Genomic DNA, 20701 nt, shown 5'->3' with positions numbered 1-20701 from the left:
ACATACGGGCTTCCCTGTTGGGGGGCGTGCCTACAGTGATCGCGTCATTTTAGGCACGCCCCCCGCCGTGCAATGCCGGTATTTCAGGCATTGCACGGCGGGGGGTGGGGTTAAAATGATGCGATCGCGTCACTTTACTCACGGACCCCCACGCCGAGGGGCGGATCACGGGGGATTGGGGTTAATGCGGGAGGGTTGCCCCCCTTTCCAGGGGCCAGGAGGGGGACCCGATTTCCGGGACCCTACCGGCCATTCCGGGAGGGTAGGCAACCCTGGTATAGACCCTTTGGTGTCTAGGTGTCATTTTAAAAAATGGCTTACAGTGCCATTGACACTATTTTGTACTTTAAGCTCCCTCAACCTCACAGAGAACAATCTGTAGTGTGTTGTGTTTTTGTGGTGTGGGTGGGAGAGGAGACACGCATGCAGTGCCATTACAAGAACCCTGTGCCGGCCTCACTCCCTAAGTGCATGACATCATAATATCCGGCAGAGGGGACATGGCCACCAGTACTGGGAAGTGCAGCAGAGTCCAATGCATTCTGGGGACTCTATGAGCTCTGGCTGCACTGCTGCAGATAAATAAATGGCAGGGTGCCATATCATGCAAGAAACAAAAGCCAAGAGGCACCGGCAGAATGCTCTTATACCCTAATTTGGCTAATTATGGCCCTCAAAACATGCATTCACTGTTTTCCAATTAGTAATGCACACTTGTTATAGGCTACTTTCAATATTTAATCAACATTTCTAAAAAGCATAAAAAATCCTGGTGGAGACAGATCTAAGTTGAAATCAAGTAATCTTGAAGCTAAAGTGGTCATCCCCTTCCCACTCTTTCCTCAAACTTAGGGCGGGATTCTCTAAAATCCGCAGCCCTCTTCGCCCGGCATCGCATTTCTAATGACCGCATATTCTCTAAAATATGCGGTCATTAACGCAAGGGACAGCTCTTGCGGTAAGAGCTGTCCCTTGCGATGCGGCGCCGTTGCTGGACTATAACCCGGGAGTCCGTCTGCGCATCGCAGACTGACGCGCCGGCCGCAGGGCATGCTGGGAGGGATCTGTGACGGATCCCTCACACACCGCTGCGGTAAGAAGCCCATAGGCTTCTGCAGGGAACCGCCAGCTTTTTCTGGCGATTCCCTCCGCAGCGGTGACACTGCGGAGGGAGGTTAGAGAATACAGAAATGCGGTAAAAACCCTGATAACAGGGTTTTTACCGCATTTCTGTGATAGAGAATCGCGCTGTTCTATCACTTATGTGGTAATGTAACTTCAAAATAACATACAAGAACCACAGCCATACATTTTATTGTTTTAGGTGATACATTAATACAGTTCTATGCTGTGAAAGCAGAATTAGGGCATTAAATAAACCCAGCGGCAGATGTATTAAGCCATGTGAAGTGATGAAGTGAATGGTGATAATGCACCAGCTAATAAACTGCTAACTGTCATTTTTCAAACAAAGCTGATGCATTATTATCACCTAAAGGTGCCCACAGACGCATCAATTATCGAATGCGTTTTGTACTTTTTAAGCACAAATTGCATCTTATGTACAATTATTGGATGGTGTTTATAAGCTTGTGCGATGCGATGCGCGTTCCCGGGAGCCCGATATTGTATGTCTAAAAAAGTACGTGCTGCACGTACTTTTTAGACTACATCTGAAATTTAACATTACAAACATGGGTTCATCACATGCATCCAAGTGCACATCTCATAGCAAGCTGGAAGAAAAATTGTATAGAACCATTGTACAGTCAAAAACGCATAGCACAGTACAATTGTAGCGTCTGTGGGCACCTTAACACTTTCTCATCACTTTATCACAATACAAGGCTTAATACATCTGCGTTTAGTTTGGTACCCTGGACATAATCTCATTTGGCTCTCCAAGATGCCCGATAGAGTATGCATATCTTATACAGGGCACTCACTTCTGTATAGTCATTTTACAATGTTGATCATCATGACACCACATCCTCTCACATTCCAGTTGGCTGCACTACATCCCCCAGCATCATCCCCTTGTGTGGACCTATGCGTCCCCGTCCCCCCCCCCCCCCAAAAAAAAAAGATTTAGTGGGGATTCAATTCCGGATGACGAATGCAAATAGCTGTTTCCGCTACATTTAAACATCAGTAGTGGCAACCCTTCTTGCAACCTTCACTCGGCCAGCCGGAAGCTCTATGGGGTAGCGAACACGGTTGTGCAAAGTGCCTCAAATTTCAGCTGAAAACCATATTAAATGCTACTCAAGAAAACTTTTCTAATCACAAAGTAATGAGAAACTACAGTATGCCTTTTACTAAACCATAACAGGTCCCTACAATCAATTACTATTATGGAGTTGTACAGTATATTGAGTGTCACTGTGTATTTTTTACAATGCTTTGTTTTTATCAAAACACATTTTAGAAATGTATAATAAAGGTGTTTCTATTTTGAATCTTTTCCAGACAACAGATTTGGCGGAAGTACCAGAGGAAGGTGATGCATCCTATCTATTGGATATAAACAGACAACGCAGTGACAGTGGTGAGTTTTGGGGTTTTCTTTAAATGGATGCTGTTATTGGACAATGGGAAACCTCCTCAGGGAGAGGCATATCTGTGTTGGTGCAGAGTAATTGGACACCAGTTTGTGCAGAGTATTTTCACTCAACACAAACAATAGGTCGATGCAGAAAAGGTCGATGTGAAAAGGACGACATGAGTTTTCCATGAGGTTGATTCAGAAGTGGACGGAGCTACAGTCCGTTGGTACCTGCCGATCAACAATTCCCCCAAAAATGCTACTACAAAGCCCTTCAGTGCCCCAAGGTTCTAAAATACTTGGTGTAAAGTGGGTGCAGGGCTAGCTCTATCATTATGCAGCTGCTTCGGGCACCGGGACCTAGGGGAGCACAGCCGAGCTGTTAAACATTTAAGACGTCACATCAAATCCACACTTTTACTTGAGGGGCTAGAAAATATGTATTGGTGGCAGTGTTGGGGTGGTGGTGGTGGTGGTGGTGGTGGTGGTGGGGGGGGGGGGGTGTTGGGGGCGTAAGTTGAAGTTTTGCATAGGGTGCCAAGAAGCATTACACTGACCCTGAGTGGGTGCAGTCACATAGCTGTCTATAATGCTACGGAATTGGCTCATAAGCTCATATCCATGTTTTGACTAAGCCACCTCTCAGTAACCACCCATCTCTGTTTTAGGACATTCCTTATACCATTGTCTCAATCACTACAGCTCATTTATGCGTACACGCTGTATAAAGTGTGTGCCATAGAATTGGGAATTGCACGCACACAGAGTAGCAAAACAAAATCGCCTAACGTTGGAATTGTGGACGACAGTTTCCAATAAAAAACTGTTTACCTATAGACTCCCAAGAAGTTTCCCACACTGTCTGGAATTAATATCCGAATACAGTGTAATTATTTAAGACCATGGGAGTCTGCTGGAGATTCCGTTCAGAACAACAAGTTTGCAAGTCTTCCATTATAACATAAGCCAACCAGAGGAAACAAATCTGCAATTCTAAGAAAAGCTGGTAATCCAGTAGCCATAATACACAGAGGGAAATTCTCACTAGTGAAAGCTAAGACCATAAAACCTGTATCTTTCATAAGCAAGCAAACACACATACATACATACATACATACATACTGTACATACATACATACATACATACATACATACAAACATACACACCTTGCATCAACTCCCATCCGGCAAAAGGAGGTTTTAGAAAAAGGTCTTGTGTAATTGGTAAAGTTCAATAAGGGGCTATAAAAAAGAGTAGTCCCATGGTTTAGATGAGGGCTCGACTTATCCCGGGGGCCAGGTCACCATGGCTACCAGAATCTGCTTCCTGGCAACCAGATTTTTTTGCAGGGAGGGAGGAAGCAGAATCTGGTCGTGTGCAGATCAGCGGCAGCACGCGCAGCAGTTCCCGACCCCTCCTGATAGACCAGCAGTAGTGCAGACAGTGGTGCCCTGCCTGTCTGTATACAGACTCAAAGCAGGTCTGCAGCTATTTTCAAAATTTGTGCTGGCTCGCAAGCCAATTGAAGCTTGCGGTCCAGCAGCCAATCAGGAGCCACCACTGTCGCTCCTGATTGGCTATCGGACCGCAAGTTCCGATTGGCTCACGAGATTTCAAAATAACCACTATCAATTATGCCCAGCTGGTGGCTTTCTTCATTACTGCGAGCGGCAGCATTTCACTCCCCTCCCCCAGGCAATGAGCATTTCACTCCCCCCTCCCCAGTGGCAATGATAATTTAACTTGCCCTCTGGCAATGAGCATTTCACTCCCCACATGGCAATGAGCATTTCACTCCCCATGTGGCAACAAGCATTTCACTCCCCCCCGTGGGCACTGAGCATGTAATCTCCCATGGCAATGAGCATGTAATCTCCAGTGGCAATGAGCATGTAATCTCCTGTGGCAACAAGCATGAAGCCCCTAGCATTGAGCAAGAAACCTATAGCAAAAAGCATTTAAGTAAGCAGCACTTATGTGGCATAATATGTAAGGGGCATCATGGTGTGGAACAATGTGCAATGGGCATTACAGTGTGTGGAACAATGTGTAATGGCGCAGTGTGTCTAAGAGACACTACTGTGTGGTGTAATGTGAATTGGTACTATTATTTGGCCAAGCCCTACATTTTTGGAGCGCAATGTCCCTATTTGTGATCTAAATCAAAACACACAGTGCGCATCGTATCCTTAGTTTGTTTGGCTCCTACACTTTCATCCTTACTCCTAGATCTAAAAAAATTGTCAAGCCCTGGTTTAGATGAGCTACCTCCTGCTGTTGTGTGCAACAATGTCAGACAATACTAGGAGAGAACAATGAAATGTTGATGTAATTTATCTCATGGCGATGGTGGGGGATAACCAGTTACTCCCTGATTAACCCCCTCTGGGTTCCAGATATCTGACAGACAATGTTTAGTCAGACAGGCAATAGGTTGACACCAAATGTTAGACATGCATTAGTTAGACATTGACAAAAGTTAGACATGCATTAGTGAGACATGCATTAGTATGATACGCCAATGCCTTAATAACCCAACAACTGATTTTTTTTTTAAACCGACTTTACTGTACATGCAAAGGAAAAGAGAATAGTGTCCGAGCATGCGAGGGGATGCGGAGTCCATGTACACATATTGGTTTTTCATGTCGACATTTCACTTGCTATTTCTGGCACTGTTGGACTAATGCACATCTAATTTATGTCAAACTATTGACTGTCTGACTTTTCATTGTTCGTGAGCTACTGTATACCACACCCACTGCTTCCAGCTTCATTAAGCACTGTACATGCTAGGCGATAGGCTGTCTGATCAAGTGGATTGGACCAACATATCATGTTCATTGGATAGTGTGTACTCATCATCATGCTCTCCCGCTTGCCAACATCTGGGACATCCCATCGGCTCTGGTGCATGGAGAATGGGAAGACCTGATGGGCGACATCATGCTGCTGAATGTGGCCATGAATGATCGTGCACTATATCATTTAGTGTTTATTGACGACTGACATATCTTACCGTCGACTATGTCACCTGATTGTCTAGCGTGTAACCATCATTATTGTCTTTACAGAAAGAATATGATTTTCAATGGATGGGTGGGACACAGGCTTCCACATAAAAGTAGTCCAATCATCAGGGAAGCATGATAATGAACTGCCACCACCTATCCACATGTTTGTCCATAAACCATAAGTGTTTTCAAGTTGTATGTCCATTTTCCTCACATAATAATGCATATTTTTGCTTGTACATACTGTATTCGGGGAACTTTGGGACTGATAGTGTCATCCACTTCTCACACTAGGCCTTTGATCATTGTCAATCCCCAGCCCATGTGGCTCTAAATCCCAGAATAAAATATCACACCTGGCCCTGTTTAAGAACAATAGGTGGCTGCTTAAACCTATACTCCAGGTGACTGCTAAAACACTGGCAGAATGGTCCTGGGACAGTCTATTGTGGCTCCAGTATGTATGTGCATGGGGAGGAGACAAGAGCTTCAACATGGCTTTATCAAATCAAACTGATCAGTTGTTATACAGACCAGCAGCAAAATGTATTTTGGCATTGTAATTGTTATGATTTATTTGGATTGTGTAAAAGCGTTTGATACAGTTCCATATAACAGATTGGTAACATCTGTCATGTGGGAAAATCTGTCATAGGACAAAAGTACTGGAACAGGGGGGAAATGAACATAGGAAGATAACAGGCTGAGGAACTGAAAGCAGAAGCTTGTAATCAATGGAACATATTGAGAAAGGTGAATCAGAGATCAGTACCGGCCCTGTTCAGTACTTTTATTAATAATCTTTTAGAAGTAAAGTGTTCTATGTGCAGATGACACTATGGTTTGTACAGCTATGAATAGGATTTTTCTCTACGAGGTAGAACAATTCAATGTTATTGCCTGGAGAAGCTACTGCTACTGACAGAACCATTGGATGGATGTAATTATATATAACATTGTGTTACTGAGTCAGGATTGAATATCCCCCACAGATTAGGCTGGTTGATGCTCCTGGGGGGGTTCATATATTCTTTCTCCGGATAAAAAAATTTATTTATAAAAGTCTGAAGTTTATCTTTACGCAACCTCATTAAGGTCCTGATTGAGAGGTGCAAGCAAATACTTTTTTGCAGTCTGTGCGTGTATCTGAGTCACTCTGCGCATGTGTCCATTGGGAAACAGATATGCATGCAAGAGCCCTGGATTTCAGTCGGCGTTGCTGGAAGGTAACAATGAGATGGCTAGTCAGATGTAGGCATGCCACCTCTAAGGATGCAGCAGCACTGACACTGAAGGCCATGTTCAGATGGAGAAATTGCCATTAGGGCTGGAACAAGTTCCCATGTTGCGACCGATGGTGTAGCAATGGTTGTCTAAAGATGCACACAGATATCGTGCAATTCAGTATGCTCAGAATCAGTTGCAGCATTAGCATAAAGATGCAGCTGCGTCCAGGGCTGCCATCAGAAATTGTGGGGCCCGGGACTGACAAAATAGGCAGGCCCCCTCCCTATTGTCCCCTTCCCGTGTGTCAGCCATATCCCCTTCCCCAGTGTCACTCCTGTCTTCTCCACCCTGTGTCAGCCATATCCTCCTTCCCCAGTGTCATTCCTGTCCTCTCCACCCTGTGTCAGCCATGCCCCTTTCCCCAGTGTCAGCCCTGTCCTCAGTCCCCATGTGTGAGCCCTGCCCTGTGTAAGTGACAGCTTTGGTGGGTCACCTAATATGTTGCTCTCCTGACTCCGTCATCTGTGTTCAGTGATAGAGTGCACTGACTCCCTGTCTGCTTCCCGGCTAGCTTGGAGCTCCTCAGTCAGTGCTGCCTGCTCCATTGCCTTCCATGTAGAGGTGAAGGAGCGCCGATCAGCATCAGCTTGGTGCTCTCCTCTGTGACCTATACTACACCTAGCATAAAGTCACAGATTAAGCGCATCAATGTGTGGCACAAGACACATTAGTGTCACAACTGAAGGGCTGGATGAAGTCGTGTGGTGTGTAGCAACCGGAGGCGGACCAGAGGAGGAAGGATTAAATCGTGCAGGTTTAATAATAGAATTCATCAATGGAAACAATACACACTTGAATACTTTCTTTAAGTGGCAGTTAGTGGTAAATAATACTTGAGCCAGCAAGGCACTTTTAGAAGAAGAAAGTTCATTTGAATAATGACAGTTCAATAGCACAGGACGACAGGCAGGGGTCTTGAAGAATAAGAGGATCCGGAAAGAGAATGTACTTGATGGTAAATGAAGGATCCTTGAAGACTGGAAGAAGATGAATGATGAAATGAGGATTGCAGAATTGCTTGGAAGCAGGAGACTTGAAGAGCTAGGCCAGGAAGCTCAGGGATACAGGAAGAGGCCAGACTGTGGAGAGGCCTGGCAGCGATGGGGTTAAGCAGTAACCTAGACCAGCCACAGAGCACGAGCAAGGCACCAAGGTCAGGAGAGGTGAGTCAGAGAGCCGGAGTCAGCTGGGAGCTGTGAACGCCTCGGGAGACTCTTTGTACTGACACTGAACAGCCCTAGGCAGATCCCCTATATCCCAAGAGGGCGGCTGCCATTGGCTGTCAGGTCAGTAGGGGCGGAAACCTCAGACCTGGGCCAATCTGCTATTTGCCCTTAACCAAGATGGCGACGCCGGCCTCCCGGCACCATTACAGCACACTCTGCTACACCTGTCAGCGTCCCACGCTGCCTGCTGCCCACCAGACTGCCGCTGCCCGCTGCCGCTGACCCGGAGACCACTACACGCTAGCCGACGGCGGGCGCGAACGGGTGAGTAATATGCCCGCCGCGCACCGCCGCGGCTGCGTGTGACAGTACCCCCCCTTTTCTGGGTGACCCCAGGGCACCTACGCACCTTGTGTGGGTTCCTTTGGAAGAATTGCCTCACCAGACGGGGAGCATGAAGATCTGCAGCATCAACCCAGGAGTTCTCTTCAGGACCGAATCCAAGCCATTCTACCAGAAACTGCAGATGGGCATTGCGACAACGTGATTCGATGATGCGCCTCACCTCGAACTCTGTCTCTTTCTCTGAGCCAATCTTGGGCGGTTTGGGCACCTTCTTCTGATATAAGTTCAATCTCAAGGGCTTTAGAAGAGACACATGAAAAGAATTTGAGATCTTCAGGGAAGAAGGAAGCTGTAGTCTGTAGGCGACAGGGTTAATAACTTGAGTAATTGGGAATGGCCCGATGAACCGGGGAGCCAGCTTCATAGATGGTAACCGAAGGCGTATGTGGCGGGTAGACAGCCACACTCGATCTCCAACCTTCAATTTGGGAGCCGCTCTTCTTTTCCTGTCCGCCATCCTTTTGTATCGAGCGGATGCTTTGAGGAGAGCTGTATGAACGTCTGACCAGATTTTCGCAAACCGTTGTAAGGAAGCAGCAGCTGCAGGAACATCGGAAGAAGATAAGTCTGAGAAATCTGGAGATCGGGGATGTTTGCCAAAAACAGTAAAAAAGGGAGTGGTGCCGGAGGATGAATGATAAGAGTTATTGTGCGCATATTCCGCCCAAGGCAGAAGGTCTACCCAGTCGTCTTGTGAAGAAGAGACGAATAAGCGAATGAAGGCTTCCAAGTCTTGGTTGACGCGTTCCGTCTGCCCGTTGGTTTGTGGGTGGAAAGCGGTGGAGAACTTGAGTTTAACTTGTACAGCGGAACAGAGGGCCCTCCAAAACTTTGCAACAAACTGCACTCCACGGTCAGATATAATCTCTTTGGGCAACCCATGGAGTTTGAAGATTGTGGAAATGAAGAGCTGAGCCAAAACTGGAGCGGATGGGAGGCCTTTCAATGGGAAGAAGTGCACCATTTTTGAGAACCGGTCAACTACCACCCAGATTACCGTATGCCCTTTGGAGGGAGGAAGTTCGCAGATAAAGTCCATAGACAAGTGGGACCATGGTTCTGTGGGTATGGCTAGAGGTAGAAGAGGACCGGCAGGAGACGTTCTGGAGGACTTATGCTGGGCGCACTTTACACAGGAGGCGACAAAGCTGGTTACATCTCGACGAATGGTGGGCCACCAATATGAACGTAATAGAAACATTAGGGTCTTCTGTGCACCAGTATGTCCTGCGAAACGGGAAGCGTGTGCCCAGGACAGCACTCTCTTGCGAAGATTGAGGGGAACAAAGGTTTTGCCCGGAGGAGGTGAAGGTTGGACCGTAACTTGAGCAAAAACCAGAGGATCGAGGATTGGTCGAGGAGGAGTCTCAAGGTCTGCTGGAGTCTCGAAAGAGCGTGAAAGAGCATCGGCCTTGGCATTCATCGACCCGGGTCTGAATCTGATCTGGAAATCAAATCGTTCGAAGAACATGGCCCAGCGGGCTTGACGAGCAGTAAGGCATTGGGCGTGCTTGAGAAAAGAGAGATTCTTATGGTCAGAGTATACAGTGATCTTATGTCGTGCCCCCTCCAGGAGGTACCGCCACTCCTCCAACGCTGACTTGACTGCCAGTAACTCTTGCTCCCCAATGGGGTAATTCTTCTCTGCTGGAAGAAACTTCTTGGAGTAGAAGGCACAAGGGTGAAGTTCCTGGTCCTCCCCTTTCTGCGACAAGATTGCCCCGACTCCCTCTGAGGATGCGTCCACCTCGAGAATGAAGGGTTTGTCGAGATTTGGCTGAAGAAGGATTGGAGCGGAGACAAACGCATTCTTTAGTTGTTGGAAGGCTAGAGAGGCTTCGGGTGGCCACTGACTTGGATCTACTCCCTTACGGGTTAGAGCAGTAAGGGGTGCAGCAAGGGTGGAGAAGTCCCGGATGAAGCGACGATAATAATTTGAGAAGCCCAGGAACCTCTGGATGCCTTTGAGTGTGGTAGGCGCTGTCCAGTCTAGGATGGCTCTTACTTTCTCTGGGTCCATCTCTATCCCGGTGCTGGTGAGGATGTGGCCAAGGAATGGAATGGAAGTGACCTCGAAAACGCACTTGTCTAGCTTGCAGAATAATTGATTTTGGCGTAGACGCCGGAGGACCTCAGAGACGGTTTGACGATGGAGATGGAGGTTAGGGGAGAAGATGAGGATATCATCGAGATACACCACGATGGAATGATACAGTAAGTCCCGAAATATGTCGTTTACAAACTGTTGGAAGACGGCCGGGGCATTGCAAAGACCAAATGGCATCACCAGGTATTCGTAGTGGCCATCTCGGGTGTTGAAAGCCGTTTTCCACTCGTCACCGGAACGAATTCGGATCAAGTTGTATGCTCCTCTCAGATCCAGTTTGGTAAAAATAGAAGCCCCTCTGATCTTATCGAAGAGTTCGGTGATGAGGGGTAATGGGTAGCGGTTCTTGACAGTGATATCGTTTAGGCCCCTATAGTCTATACATGGCCGGAGAGTTCCATCTTTCTTTTTTACGAAGAAAAACCCCGCTCCAGCTGGCGAAGTGGATGGACGAATGAAGCCTTTATTCAAGTTCTCACGAATGTAGTCAGACATAGCCTTGGTCTCGGGTAGAGATAAGGGGTAGATACGGCCCCGCGGTGGGAACTTCCCGGGTATCAGCTCTATCGGACAGTCCCAAGGACGATGAGGTGGCAGAGTATCGGCACCTCCCTTGCTGAATACATCAGAAAAAGAATGGTATGGTGTGGGTATAGACACAGGTGAAGCTGGAAGACTGGGACCTCCTTCTTGAGGATTAATTTGATTGAGTGGAAGGATACGAGGCATGCAAGTGGTTAGACAGTTCGTACCCCATGCTTTGATCTCCATGCTGGTCCAATCAATATGAGGATTGTGTTTAGCGAGCCATGGTAGGCCCAGGACCATCTGGTGTGATGACTGAGGAAGGACTAAAAACTCTAGAGTCTCTTGATGTAAAGCACCGACTAGCACTGTCACTGGATTGGTTTGAAGGGTGATTTGCCCACTACAAATACGACTCCCATCCACTGCAGTGAGAACCAGGGGATGGACCAAGGGTTGTACTGTCAAGGAGTGTTGAAAGACGAAGGAAGAAGAAAGAAAATTTCCTGCCGCTCCGGAATCCAATAGGGCCTGGACTTTGATTTTCCCTTGAGGACACACAAGGGTAACTGGAATGGTGGAAACAGTTGAGGAGGGAGATGAAAGCAGAACTCCTAACCGGGCCTCCCTCTGGGAGGTTAGGAGCGTCCGTTTCCCGGACGCAATGGACAAGAGGACAGCAAATGGGCGGAAGAACCGCAGTACATGCAAAGATTCTCCCGTCGTCTACGGGACTTTTCTTCCAAGGAGAGCCGAGAGCGATTGATCTGCATGGGTTCATCAGGAGGTGTAGTTGTGGAAGAACCTGATCTAGGAACGGGAACAACATTGGTGGTAAAGCGAGGGCGGAGGCGATCGGAGCGGTTTCTCTCTAGTTGGCGCTCCTGCATCCGTAGATCTACTTTGTTGCACAGGGAGATGAGCTCGGCCAAGGTAGCAGGAAAGTCACGAGTAGCTAATTCATCCTTGATACGACCTGCCAGCCCATTCCAGAAGGCGGAGACGAGAGCCTCTTCGTTCCATTTTAATTCAGAGGACAGGGTCTGGAACTGCACAACATACTGTCCCACAGATCGGCTACCCTGGCGAATCCTCAGGATTTCAGTGGCGGCAGAAGCCACTCTGCCAGGTTCGTCGAAGATGCGACGGAAAGAGGTAATGAAAGCTTCATAGTCATTGAGCAGGGGGTCAGAGCGTTCCCAGAGAGGGGACACCCAGTCCAGAGCTGACCCTGCCAGGAGAGACACAATATATGCCACCTTTGCCTTGGAGGTTGGGAAGTGAGACGACTGCAGGGTGAAATGAACATCGCATTGGTTCAGGAACCCACGGCATCCCTTTGGTGAACCATCAAACTTGCTGGGAGTTGGCAGTTGCATGTGATGAGGAACTACGGATCCTGGTGTGGAAACAGGAACTGGAATCACTGGTGCGGGAGCCACCGACACTGAGGGAGCCGCCTGGGGCGGGGACAAGGCCTGAAGAAACTGAGCCACTTGGCGTTGGGTAGTTTCCACTTGTTCAAGACGAGCCACGATGCTTTGAAAGACGTCCACCATGGAAGCCTGTTCAACACCCGACTCCATCGGGTCAGTACAAACTGTCACAACTGAAGGGCTGGATGAAGTCGTGTGGTGTGTAGCAACCGGAGGCGGACCAGAGGAGGAAGGATTAAATCGTGCAGGTTTAATAATAGAATTCATCAATGGAAACAATACACACTTGAATACTTTCTTTAAGTGGCAGTTAGTGGTAAATAATACTTGAGCCAGCAAGGCACTTTTAGAAGAAGAAAGTTCATTTGAATAATGACAGTTCAATAGCACAGGACGACAGGCAGGGGTCTTGAAGAATAAGAGGATCCGGAAAGAGAATGTACTTGATGGTAAATGAAGGATCCTTGAAGACTGGAAGAAGATGAATGATGAAATGAGGATTGCAGAATTGCTTGGAAGCAGGAGACTTGAAGAGCTAGGCCAGGAAGCTCAGGGATACAGGAAGAGGCCAGACTGTGGAGAGGCCTGGCAGCGATGGGGTTAAGCAGTAACCTAGACCAGCCACAGAGCACGAGCAAGGCACCAAGGTCAGGAGAGGTGAGTCAGAGAGCCGGAGTCAGCTGGGAGCTGTGAACGCCTCGGGAGACTCTTTGTACTGACACTGAACAGCCCTAGGCAGATCCCCTATATCCCAAGAGGGCGGCTGCCATTGGCTGTCAGGTCAGTAGGGGCGGAAACCTCAGACCTGGGCCAATCTGCTATTTGCCCTTAACCAAGATGGCGACGCCGGCCTCCCGGCACCATTACAGCACACTCTGCTACACCTGTCAGCGTCCCACGCTGCCTGCTGCCCACCAGACTGCCGCTGCCCGCTGCCGCTGACCCGGAGACCACTACACGCTAGCCGACGGCGGGCGCGAACGGGTGAGTAATATGCCCGCCGCGCACCGCCGCGGCTGCGTGTGACAATTAGACCTTTGCCTTTTTACCCAGATTAGCAAATGACTTGTTTACAGAAGTACATGGAATGGCAGCCTTAGCAGTCATGGTAGTATTTTTTCTTGTATTGGGGATGCGAATAAGCAGTGTGTTACCAAACGGGGCTATTTGACACATCTGTAGCAAAAAACAGTGTTTATCCGTTCATAGTCTTTGCTACTTCAAGATCTCTACTCACAGCTCATCTGAAAGATGTTGCACATGCCAAGCAATTTAATTAATGTTTTTTCCATTCACAAGTTTCACATAAGGCTCTAGAGAATCTACTTACTGTCTACTTATGTCAATAAAGGTCTTGTTTGCCAGGAACATTTCATATTTCCATTACGAAACAGTCTACACCTTAATTTTAACTTTGGCAACTTTGCTTGCCAAAATAAAGTGATTAAAGAGGTAAGATGTTCAAATCATTTGGTGCTTGTCTAACAAGGAACTGTACAGTAATGTAGTCTGAAAAAATGACTATATTTGTGCTGATAAACTATTGAATGATCGATACGTTCTGACATCTTATCTTAATTGTTTTTTGTGTGTTTATATGCTATAGTGCCTGTTTATCTATTAATAAAGGAGCTTCCTCACATTAGTCTATGGCCTACTCCTCAACTCCTGAAATGTCCTTTTCTTTTACAGTTTTCAGCTACTTAGAAAATGGCACAGAAGTCGTTAGTGAAGATCAGGAACAAGAGGGCCTTGATTCAACGGTACAAATGTTTTATCTTTTATACTGTAAGAGCACTGGTTTGTATAACTAAGCGCAGGAAACCAAAAATTTGTCCCAGCTGCCGTCTTAGAAGGGATACTCAACCCTTCTCAAAGTCAGAAAAAAAGAAATATACAGATAGACGGCGCTAATGGACAGAATTACAATAATTCAGTCTTGATTTAAAATACAATATATATTTTTTATTTTTGCGATATCTAAAAAACAGGGCACCGGCCGGTGGGACCAAATATCAATACATTAATTATGCATAACACAGACAAATACAATGAAAATGGCACACTAATTCCGACATTCACAAAAAGAATAATATCACTTGCTCACTGAGCAGACTTGCTGTAGGTTTAATTACAGCAGAAAAGAGCTATAAAAGCTGTTAGCTTGGTTTTTGCATACATGGGGTTAATACTTCATCCTGTCCAGCAGGAATAAATGACAGTTAGTTGGTAGGCAAGCAAGCATAAGCAGAAATATCCGTTTTGAGGTTATTGGTTAGTGAATAACTTTTGTTAGTGGCTCAGTCATGCACACAATTAGCATATAGTTTATGCAGAAGTGTTATGCACTGCACTGTCTGTGTTATGCATAATTAATGTATTGATATTTGGTCCCACCGGCCGGTGCCCTGTTTTTTAGATATCGCAAAAATAAAAAATATATATTGTATTTTAAATCAAGACTGAATTATTGTAATTCTGTCCATTAGCGCCGTCTATCTGTATATTTCTTTTATACTGTAATGCTTGCTGGTTTAACGATTCTTCTCATTTTAATTATGATGTTAGTAATAATAATAGTACTACTACTACTACTAATAATAATAATAATAACAATAATAATAATAATAATAATAATTTATGTATTTAATAGAGAGGCATATGGTATATTTCATCTATGTGTAGGTTGGAATTAATATATATAGTACATTTATAGAAAAAAATCATGTAATTGCAATAAGATTTTACTTGCATCATTTCACATGCATGGTACAAGTTTGTTCAGCCATGACGCTGAATGACTACCATAAGATATAGTCAATTCACCATTCATCTTCTACAGTTAAAGTGTGTGATGTTTGCATGTGGCATTCTCTTTGAACAATATATTAATTAGGTAACTTCTATTAAAAGTTATTCTTAATCATCTGTATATTCATTTCGAAAAGAGTAGATGTATGATCTGTGCTTTATTTTGTGATATAGCATTATAATAATGGGAAACGTGTATTACATATCATTTGTACTCCAGATTGCAGCTAAGTCAATCAAGTATACGACCGTTAGGGTGTATTTAATACAAACACACCCTAAAATGAAAGTAGTGTATACTGTGGTTAACTATTAAAATAGTAGAAATAGCACATGTAATAAAATGTTAAAGCTTTATGAAAATGTTCTTAAATCAGTGTATGGTAAAAAAAATTATTGCCATTGAAACTGCAGTTTTATGTGTGTGTGAGTGTGTGTGTGTGTGTGTGTGAAATTTATTCGAGTACAGATGTAGCATTTTATTGTTCAGCTATTTGTTTCAGCATATACTTCGTTACATTACCAGCATACAGCAACTAACATATTTTCAAATGAATCGCCATTGCAGTAGAACAGTACTGGAATACAAGCTCTTATATACAGTATGGTGTGTTTATATAGCAAGTTTCCTAAAGTATAGTAACACTGTCTGCTGTCTATAACTCATACCAATGTTTGCCATGAATCTAGGATTTTATTGAGCAGTATAAAGCAAATAAAGTGTATATAAACACATGTACTGTTATGTTAATGCAATGGTAATCTAGATAAAGGTATCCACAAAAATCCCTGAAAAAATTGAAAAGTACTGCTGCTAACAGGCACTCACTAATACTAAGAGCAAGGGTTAAAGTGGGGGGAACGGGGTGGAACTGAGTTCCACCATTTCTAATGGTGAATAGAAACGAATTCAACCTCCACCTTGGCCCTGCACAGTAATTCTAACACAAAAACATATAGTTTGCAGGTGGGTGCTAAAAACCCTACCACTTTACCTGGCTCTGCCTAATGGGGGGGAGGTAAAGGGGGGTAATTCTGTGGCAGAGGAAAATAAATTCCCCCACTTCTCCAGGAGCACTTTAAACCCTGACTAAGAGCCAATATAAGCATTCATTGAACATACGGCTGAGGAAATGTTTAAGCTATCTCTGCACTACAAGTCACAATTACACAATTTAGATGTGCAAGTCTGGGCAAAGTTAGACGATTTAGAGAACAGATCGCTCAGAAATAACCTGGTCTCCCAGAGACTCTTTAAGGGTCCGCATTGTATCATTTCTTAAAGCAAACCCATCCTGAATTGTTGTAAATCCAAGACGCGTGCTCTCACCTTGTCATAGAAATAGCCCATAGAACCGGGCAGATGTGCAGTTCTCCCTCTACCAGACCACGTATGGCCTTGCTCAAGTGCCTTATTTATGTCCACAAGGAATGTTTGGTGGGGCGGTGCTGACCTGTTTTATAGGCTGTGAGTATATATATGTCTAGCGAACACATCTGAATCAGGCCCTATGTCTGTAGAGTATGTTTACTGGTCTCTACTTTTCATTATTCTATTTTTGTTTACGTTTGCCCCCTCTTTCCCCTTATGTTGCTTGTTTTTGTAGTGCTTACAGATTCTAGTTCAGGGATATTATATATTACTATGTGATGCATGTCTTCTGTTAGCATTGGCTCCTGGAATGTAGGCGGAATCCACTCCCCTATTAAACAAAATAAATCACTGCTCTCTATAAAAAACATAATTAACACCTACCTGTAGTTCTTTTGTATGGAATGCAATTAGTGGGCTAAATAGCTAAATAGCTAATTTATCCACTCTTGGGTGGAAAGTTGTGACTGCTGCTCCATATACCTATACAGAACGTTGTGTGGTATTGCTGTCAAAAAATCCCAGATTTAATTAAAAGCACTACATACAGGTATAGATCCAGAGGGCAGATATTTAATAATAGATTTACATTTATTCACCATCTTTTTATGTTATCTGTATTGTCTATGCCCTCAATACCTACTCCAACAGATTTTTTTTGTACACTATTGATAAAGTTAAGCCTCTATAGATCTTGTAATTTAATTTTAGGTGACTTTAGTATTATTTCTCACACAATAGGCTACCTCCTAGGTTAGGTGTACTGTTTATCACAGACCAGCTTTCATTGACTGATGCTTTAAGGTCCTTATACCCTACTGACCAGGAATATACGGGACTGATAACTGCTCCTGGATCGCTTACAGTATCTTCTCTGACTCTATCTTTCCAAATGTTATTGATGCACAAATTGAACCTATGTTCCTCTCAGACCACTCCCTTATATGGGTGTCTTTTTATTCCTCTATATATATATTGGCTGTTCTAAATGATGGTGCTTTCATATTCCTTTTTCTTCTTCTTTGGGATTTCACAGCAAAATAGATTTGTTTTGGGAGGAGTTCAGATTTGATCATTTATTTATTGTAGATTTAGATCCCCTCCTTTTTTGGAAATCTTCCGAAGCAGTGACTAGGTGCTGTATTATTCAATATGTCACTCAAAGGAAAAAGGAATATTCTGCATCATATACTGTAAATTACTCCAGCATCAACCAACTGATGCTTACCAAAATTATGCATCCTCCCCTTCTGATGCCACTAAAATTTAAGTAGCAAGATGCAGTGTGGAATAAAGTCTGTGCAAATGGAAGCAGCCCTTTGTCCTTTTTTGCACAGAAGTTAAACACCAAACACCAACAATGCATAACATGTATTAAAAAAGTGTGAAAAATAGACCTCCAGGCGCTACATGTAAAGGTGTTAACCAAAGAATAGTACTTCCCTAGTATGGAAACCGTCTGAGGTGTCGTCTTTCTTTCGTCCAGTTAATGAGCATATTAGGGAGAGAAGAGATATACAGATCATCGTGTGATAAGGTGTTCTTATAAACAATAAAAGGTAGTGCACACACAATTCTGTTCAATATATGTTCTCTTTTAGTTCTGGGGTACAAACCCCTCCTTCAAATACTCACAATGTGAAAAATGTAAACAGGCATAAAAAAATATATATGACGAACGTGATGCTCTCTCAGGATTCTGGGGTACAAACCCCTCCTCCAATTACTTACAATATTATGGTGAATCGCAAGCATATTTGTCTGCAACTCTCTTAGGTGTCCAGAGACCTTTTCTAACAGTGATAGACAGTGATAGATGACTCCGTGGACACTGAGGTTAGACATGAATGGTATTTCTTTATTCCAGAACTGGACATCAATAATAGCGGTTAAAAGTAAAAATGAGGAGGGATTCTCATCTATGAATAACAGTCAAGGTATCACATGGTGTTCACAAAACCGGGGATCCATTACTGGAATGGTCATTCTGGTCGACTCGCTCGGTTGTGAAATTGCACCCTTGGAAATCCACCAGAACCTGCCTTGTGAATGGCAGGCCGTCTGCCCATCCCCCAATCGCACGCCGTGCATGTTCGCATGGCCTGCGAATGGATGTTTTACATAAACATCCATTCGCAGGCCAGTGGGGAAACTCCCACATCTTTCGATGATCCCCGACCATCGAAAGATTCAATGCGTGCACACATATATAAAAGGACTCTCAGGTCACTTATATATGCGTGCACATTCGGGAACAAATCGTCGGGCAGCTGACATCTGGTGATGTCAGCTGCCCACCCCCGGCGCCCCGTCACCCAGCGATTTCTATGGGAATGCCCATGAAATTCTGGGCATTCCCATGGACGAGAACCCTGGCCTAACATCCCATACACCCCCCCGCCTGCATTGTTGGTTGCGTGCACCGGACATACAGTCTGTTTGCCGTGGCCACACACATCCAGCATATGCAAAGGCGCAGAAATGCACATTGCAAAAACATCGGAGAACCGCATACCCACAGCGAACGGACATGAATAAGGTCCCGTATCCAAGGTAAGTTCCCTCCTCCCAGTCACTGGTCCACACCAATGCATTTCAATCTCTTAATAGATCTTTTTCAAGGTGTAGTGGACCCAGGGACTGAAACAGTTAAAATACCCTCTTGATTAGAAGATTCTTCAAAGGTGTCTACAATTAGGTCCCCAAGCATATTAGTCTCTGTTTGTGCATATCCCCCCGCAAAGTTTCATTCAGCGTCCCACCGCTTCCGTTCGGAGATCATCAGAGACTTCAGCCAGAAGTGACATCCTGTGATTTCTGGCTAATTCCATGCGTTCCTCAGTGACTTGCGGTTGGCGGCCATCTTTTTTGCGCCGGAAGTGATGTCCTGTGATTCCCTGCTAAATCCATGTGTTCCACAGTCACTTCTGGTTGGTGGCCATCTTGTTTGCGCCGGAAGTGATGGCCCGAGATTTCTGGCCATCCACATGCGTTCCATCTGACAGACATCTTTTCTTTCATCTTTCAAAGAGTCTTTCATTTATTTAGCTCAAGCTCTGTTGGTATTCTTTAATGGTAGTTTTCTGTTATAAATTCTAAGGAGAAAAAGTTACATTTAGGAGCATCGGCCTTGGGTGGAGATAAATATAGCAGCAGATACAGTATGAGCAATTTCATAAAATATTATAAAAAATTATAAAAAAAAATTAAAACCCCCAGTGATCCGTATACAAATAATATAAATGGGAAGTTCTAAATAGACAATAACCACCCGGATTTATAAGAACCACTTAGTCTCAAAATCCTGCTTTCCTCTAGGTGAGAGGGTTTTGTAATTGAAAATGCATTTCATTTCGGCCTGAGTCAGTAACTTCATAATATCTTTATTCCTTTCTGTCATGCTAACCCTCTTTATTCCCAAGAAGCCTGTAATCTAATTAATAGAACACTTATTTATATTATTTGAGATCAATATCAGATCTTTCAATATTTTTTATCGTTTTAAATTTCACAATTTTTTTTAAATAATTGTTATAATTTATATTTTATGGAATTGCTTATACAGTATCTGCTGCTAAATTTACCTCCAGCTACATCCGATGCTACTAAATGTAACTTTTTCTCCTTAGAATTAATAATACAATAATACCATTAAAGAATACCAACATAGTTTGTGCTAACCAAAGGAAAGACACTTTGGGAAGTAAAAGATGAAAGAAAAGATGTCTGCCACAGTGGCGTAAATAAGCCTCTGCAGCCCCAGCGGCCGCGGGGGGGGGGAGCCAGTTCCACAGGGGCGCAGGAGCCTCGCAGCCCCCTCCGCAAATACCCCCCCTGCAGAAAGAAGTCGGACTAGTCGGAACAGAGACACAGCGTAGCAACAATCCTGTTGTGGCCAGCCCCTCCCCTGGGACCAGCCACCAATGGAGCTGCAGTCCCGGGTGACCCCTCCCCTCCTGTGTCACGACCTCACCTCCTCCTCATGATTAACTTCCTCTCTCCTCACAGTCCGACTCCACTCCTCACGGCCAG

At 44.7% G+C, this 20701-nt stretch overlaps 1 protein-coding gene across 2 annotated transcripts in view; it reads left to right on the top strand.

Moving 5' to 3' along the window:
- STAC (SH3 and cysteine rich domain) overlaps positions 1-20701 on the top strand; it is a 242738-nt gene that overhangs the window by 183024 nt on the left and 39013 nt on the right. For both annotated transcript variants that reach the window (XM_083188214.1, XM_083188212.1), the window contains 2 exons: positions 2470-2548; positions 14179-14249. In XM_083188214.1, the coding sequence (XP_083044340.1) occupies positions 2470-2548; positions 14179-14249 (150 nt within the window). The remainder of the gene's footprint in view (positions 1-2469; positions 2549-14178; positions 14250-20701) is intronic.

This window comes from Crinia signifera, chromosome 5 (genome assembly GCF_055691185.1).
Source record: "Crinia signifera chromosome 5, ASM5569118v1, whole genome shotgun sequence".
NCBI lineage: Eukaryota > Metazoa > Chordata > Amphibia > Anura > Myobatrachidae > Crinia > Crinia signifera.
The sequence above is the reverse complement of the archived record's forward strand: the minus strand, read 5'-3'. Positions and strand labels throughout refer to the sequence as shown.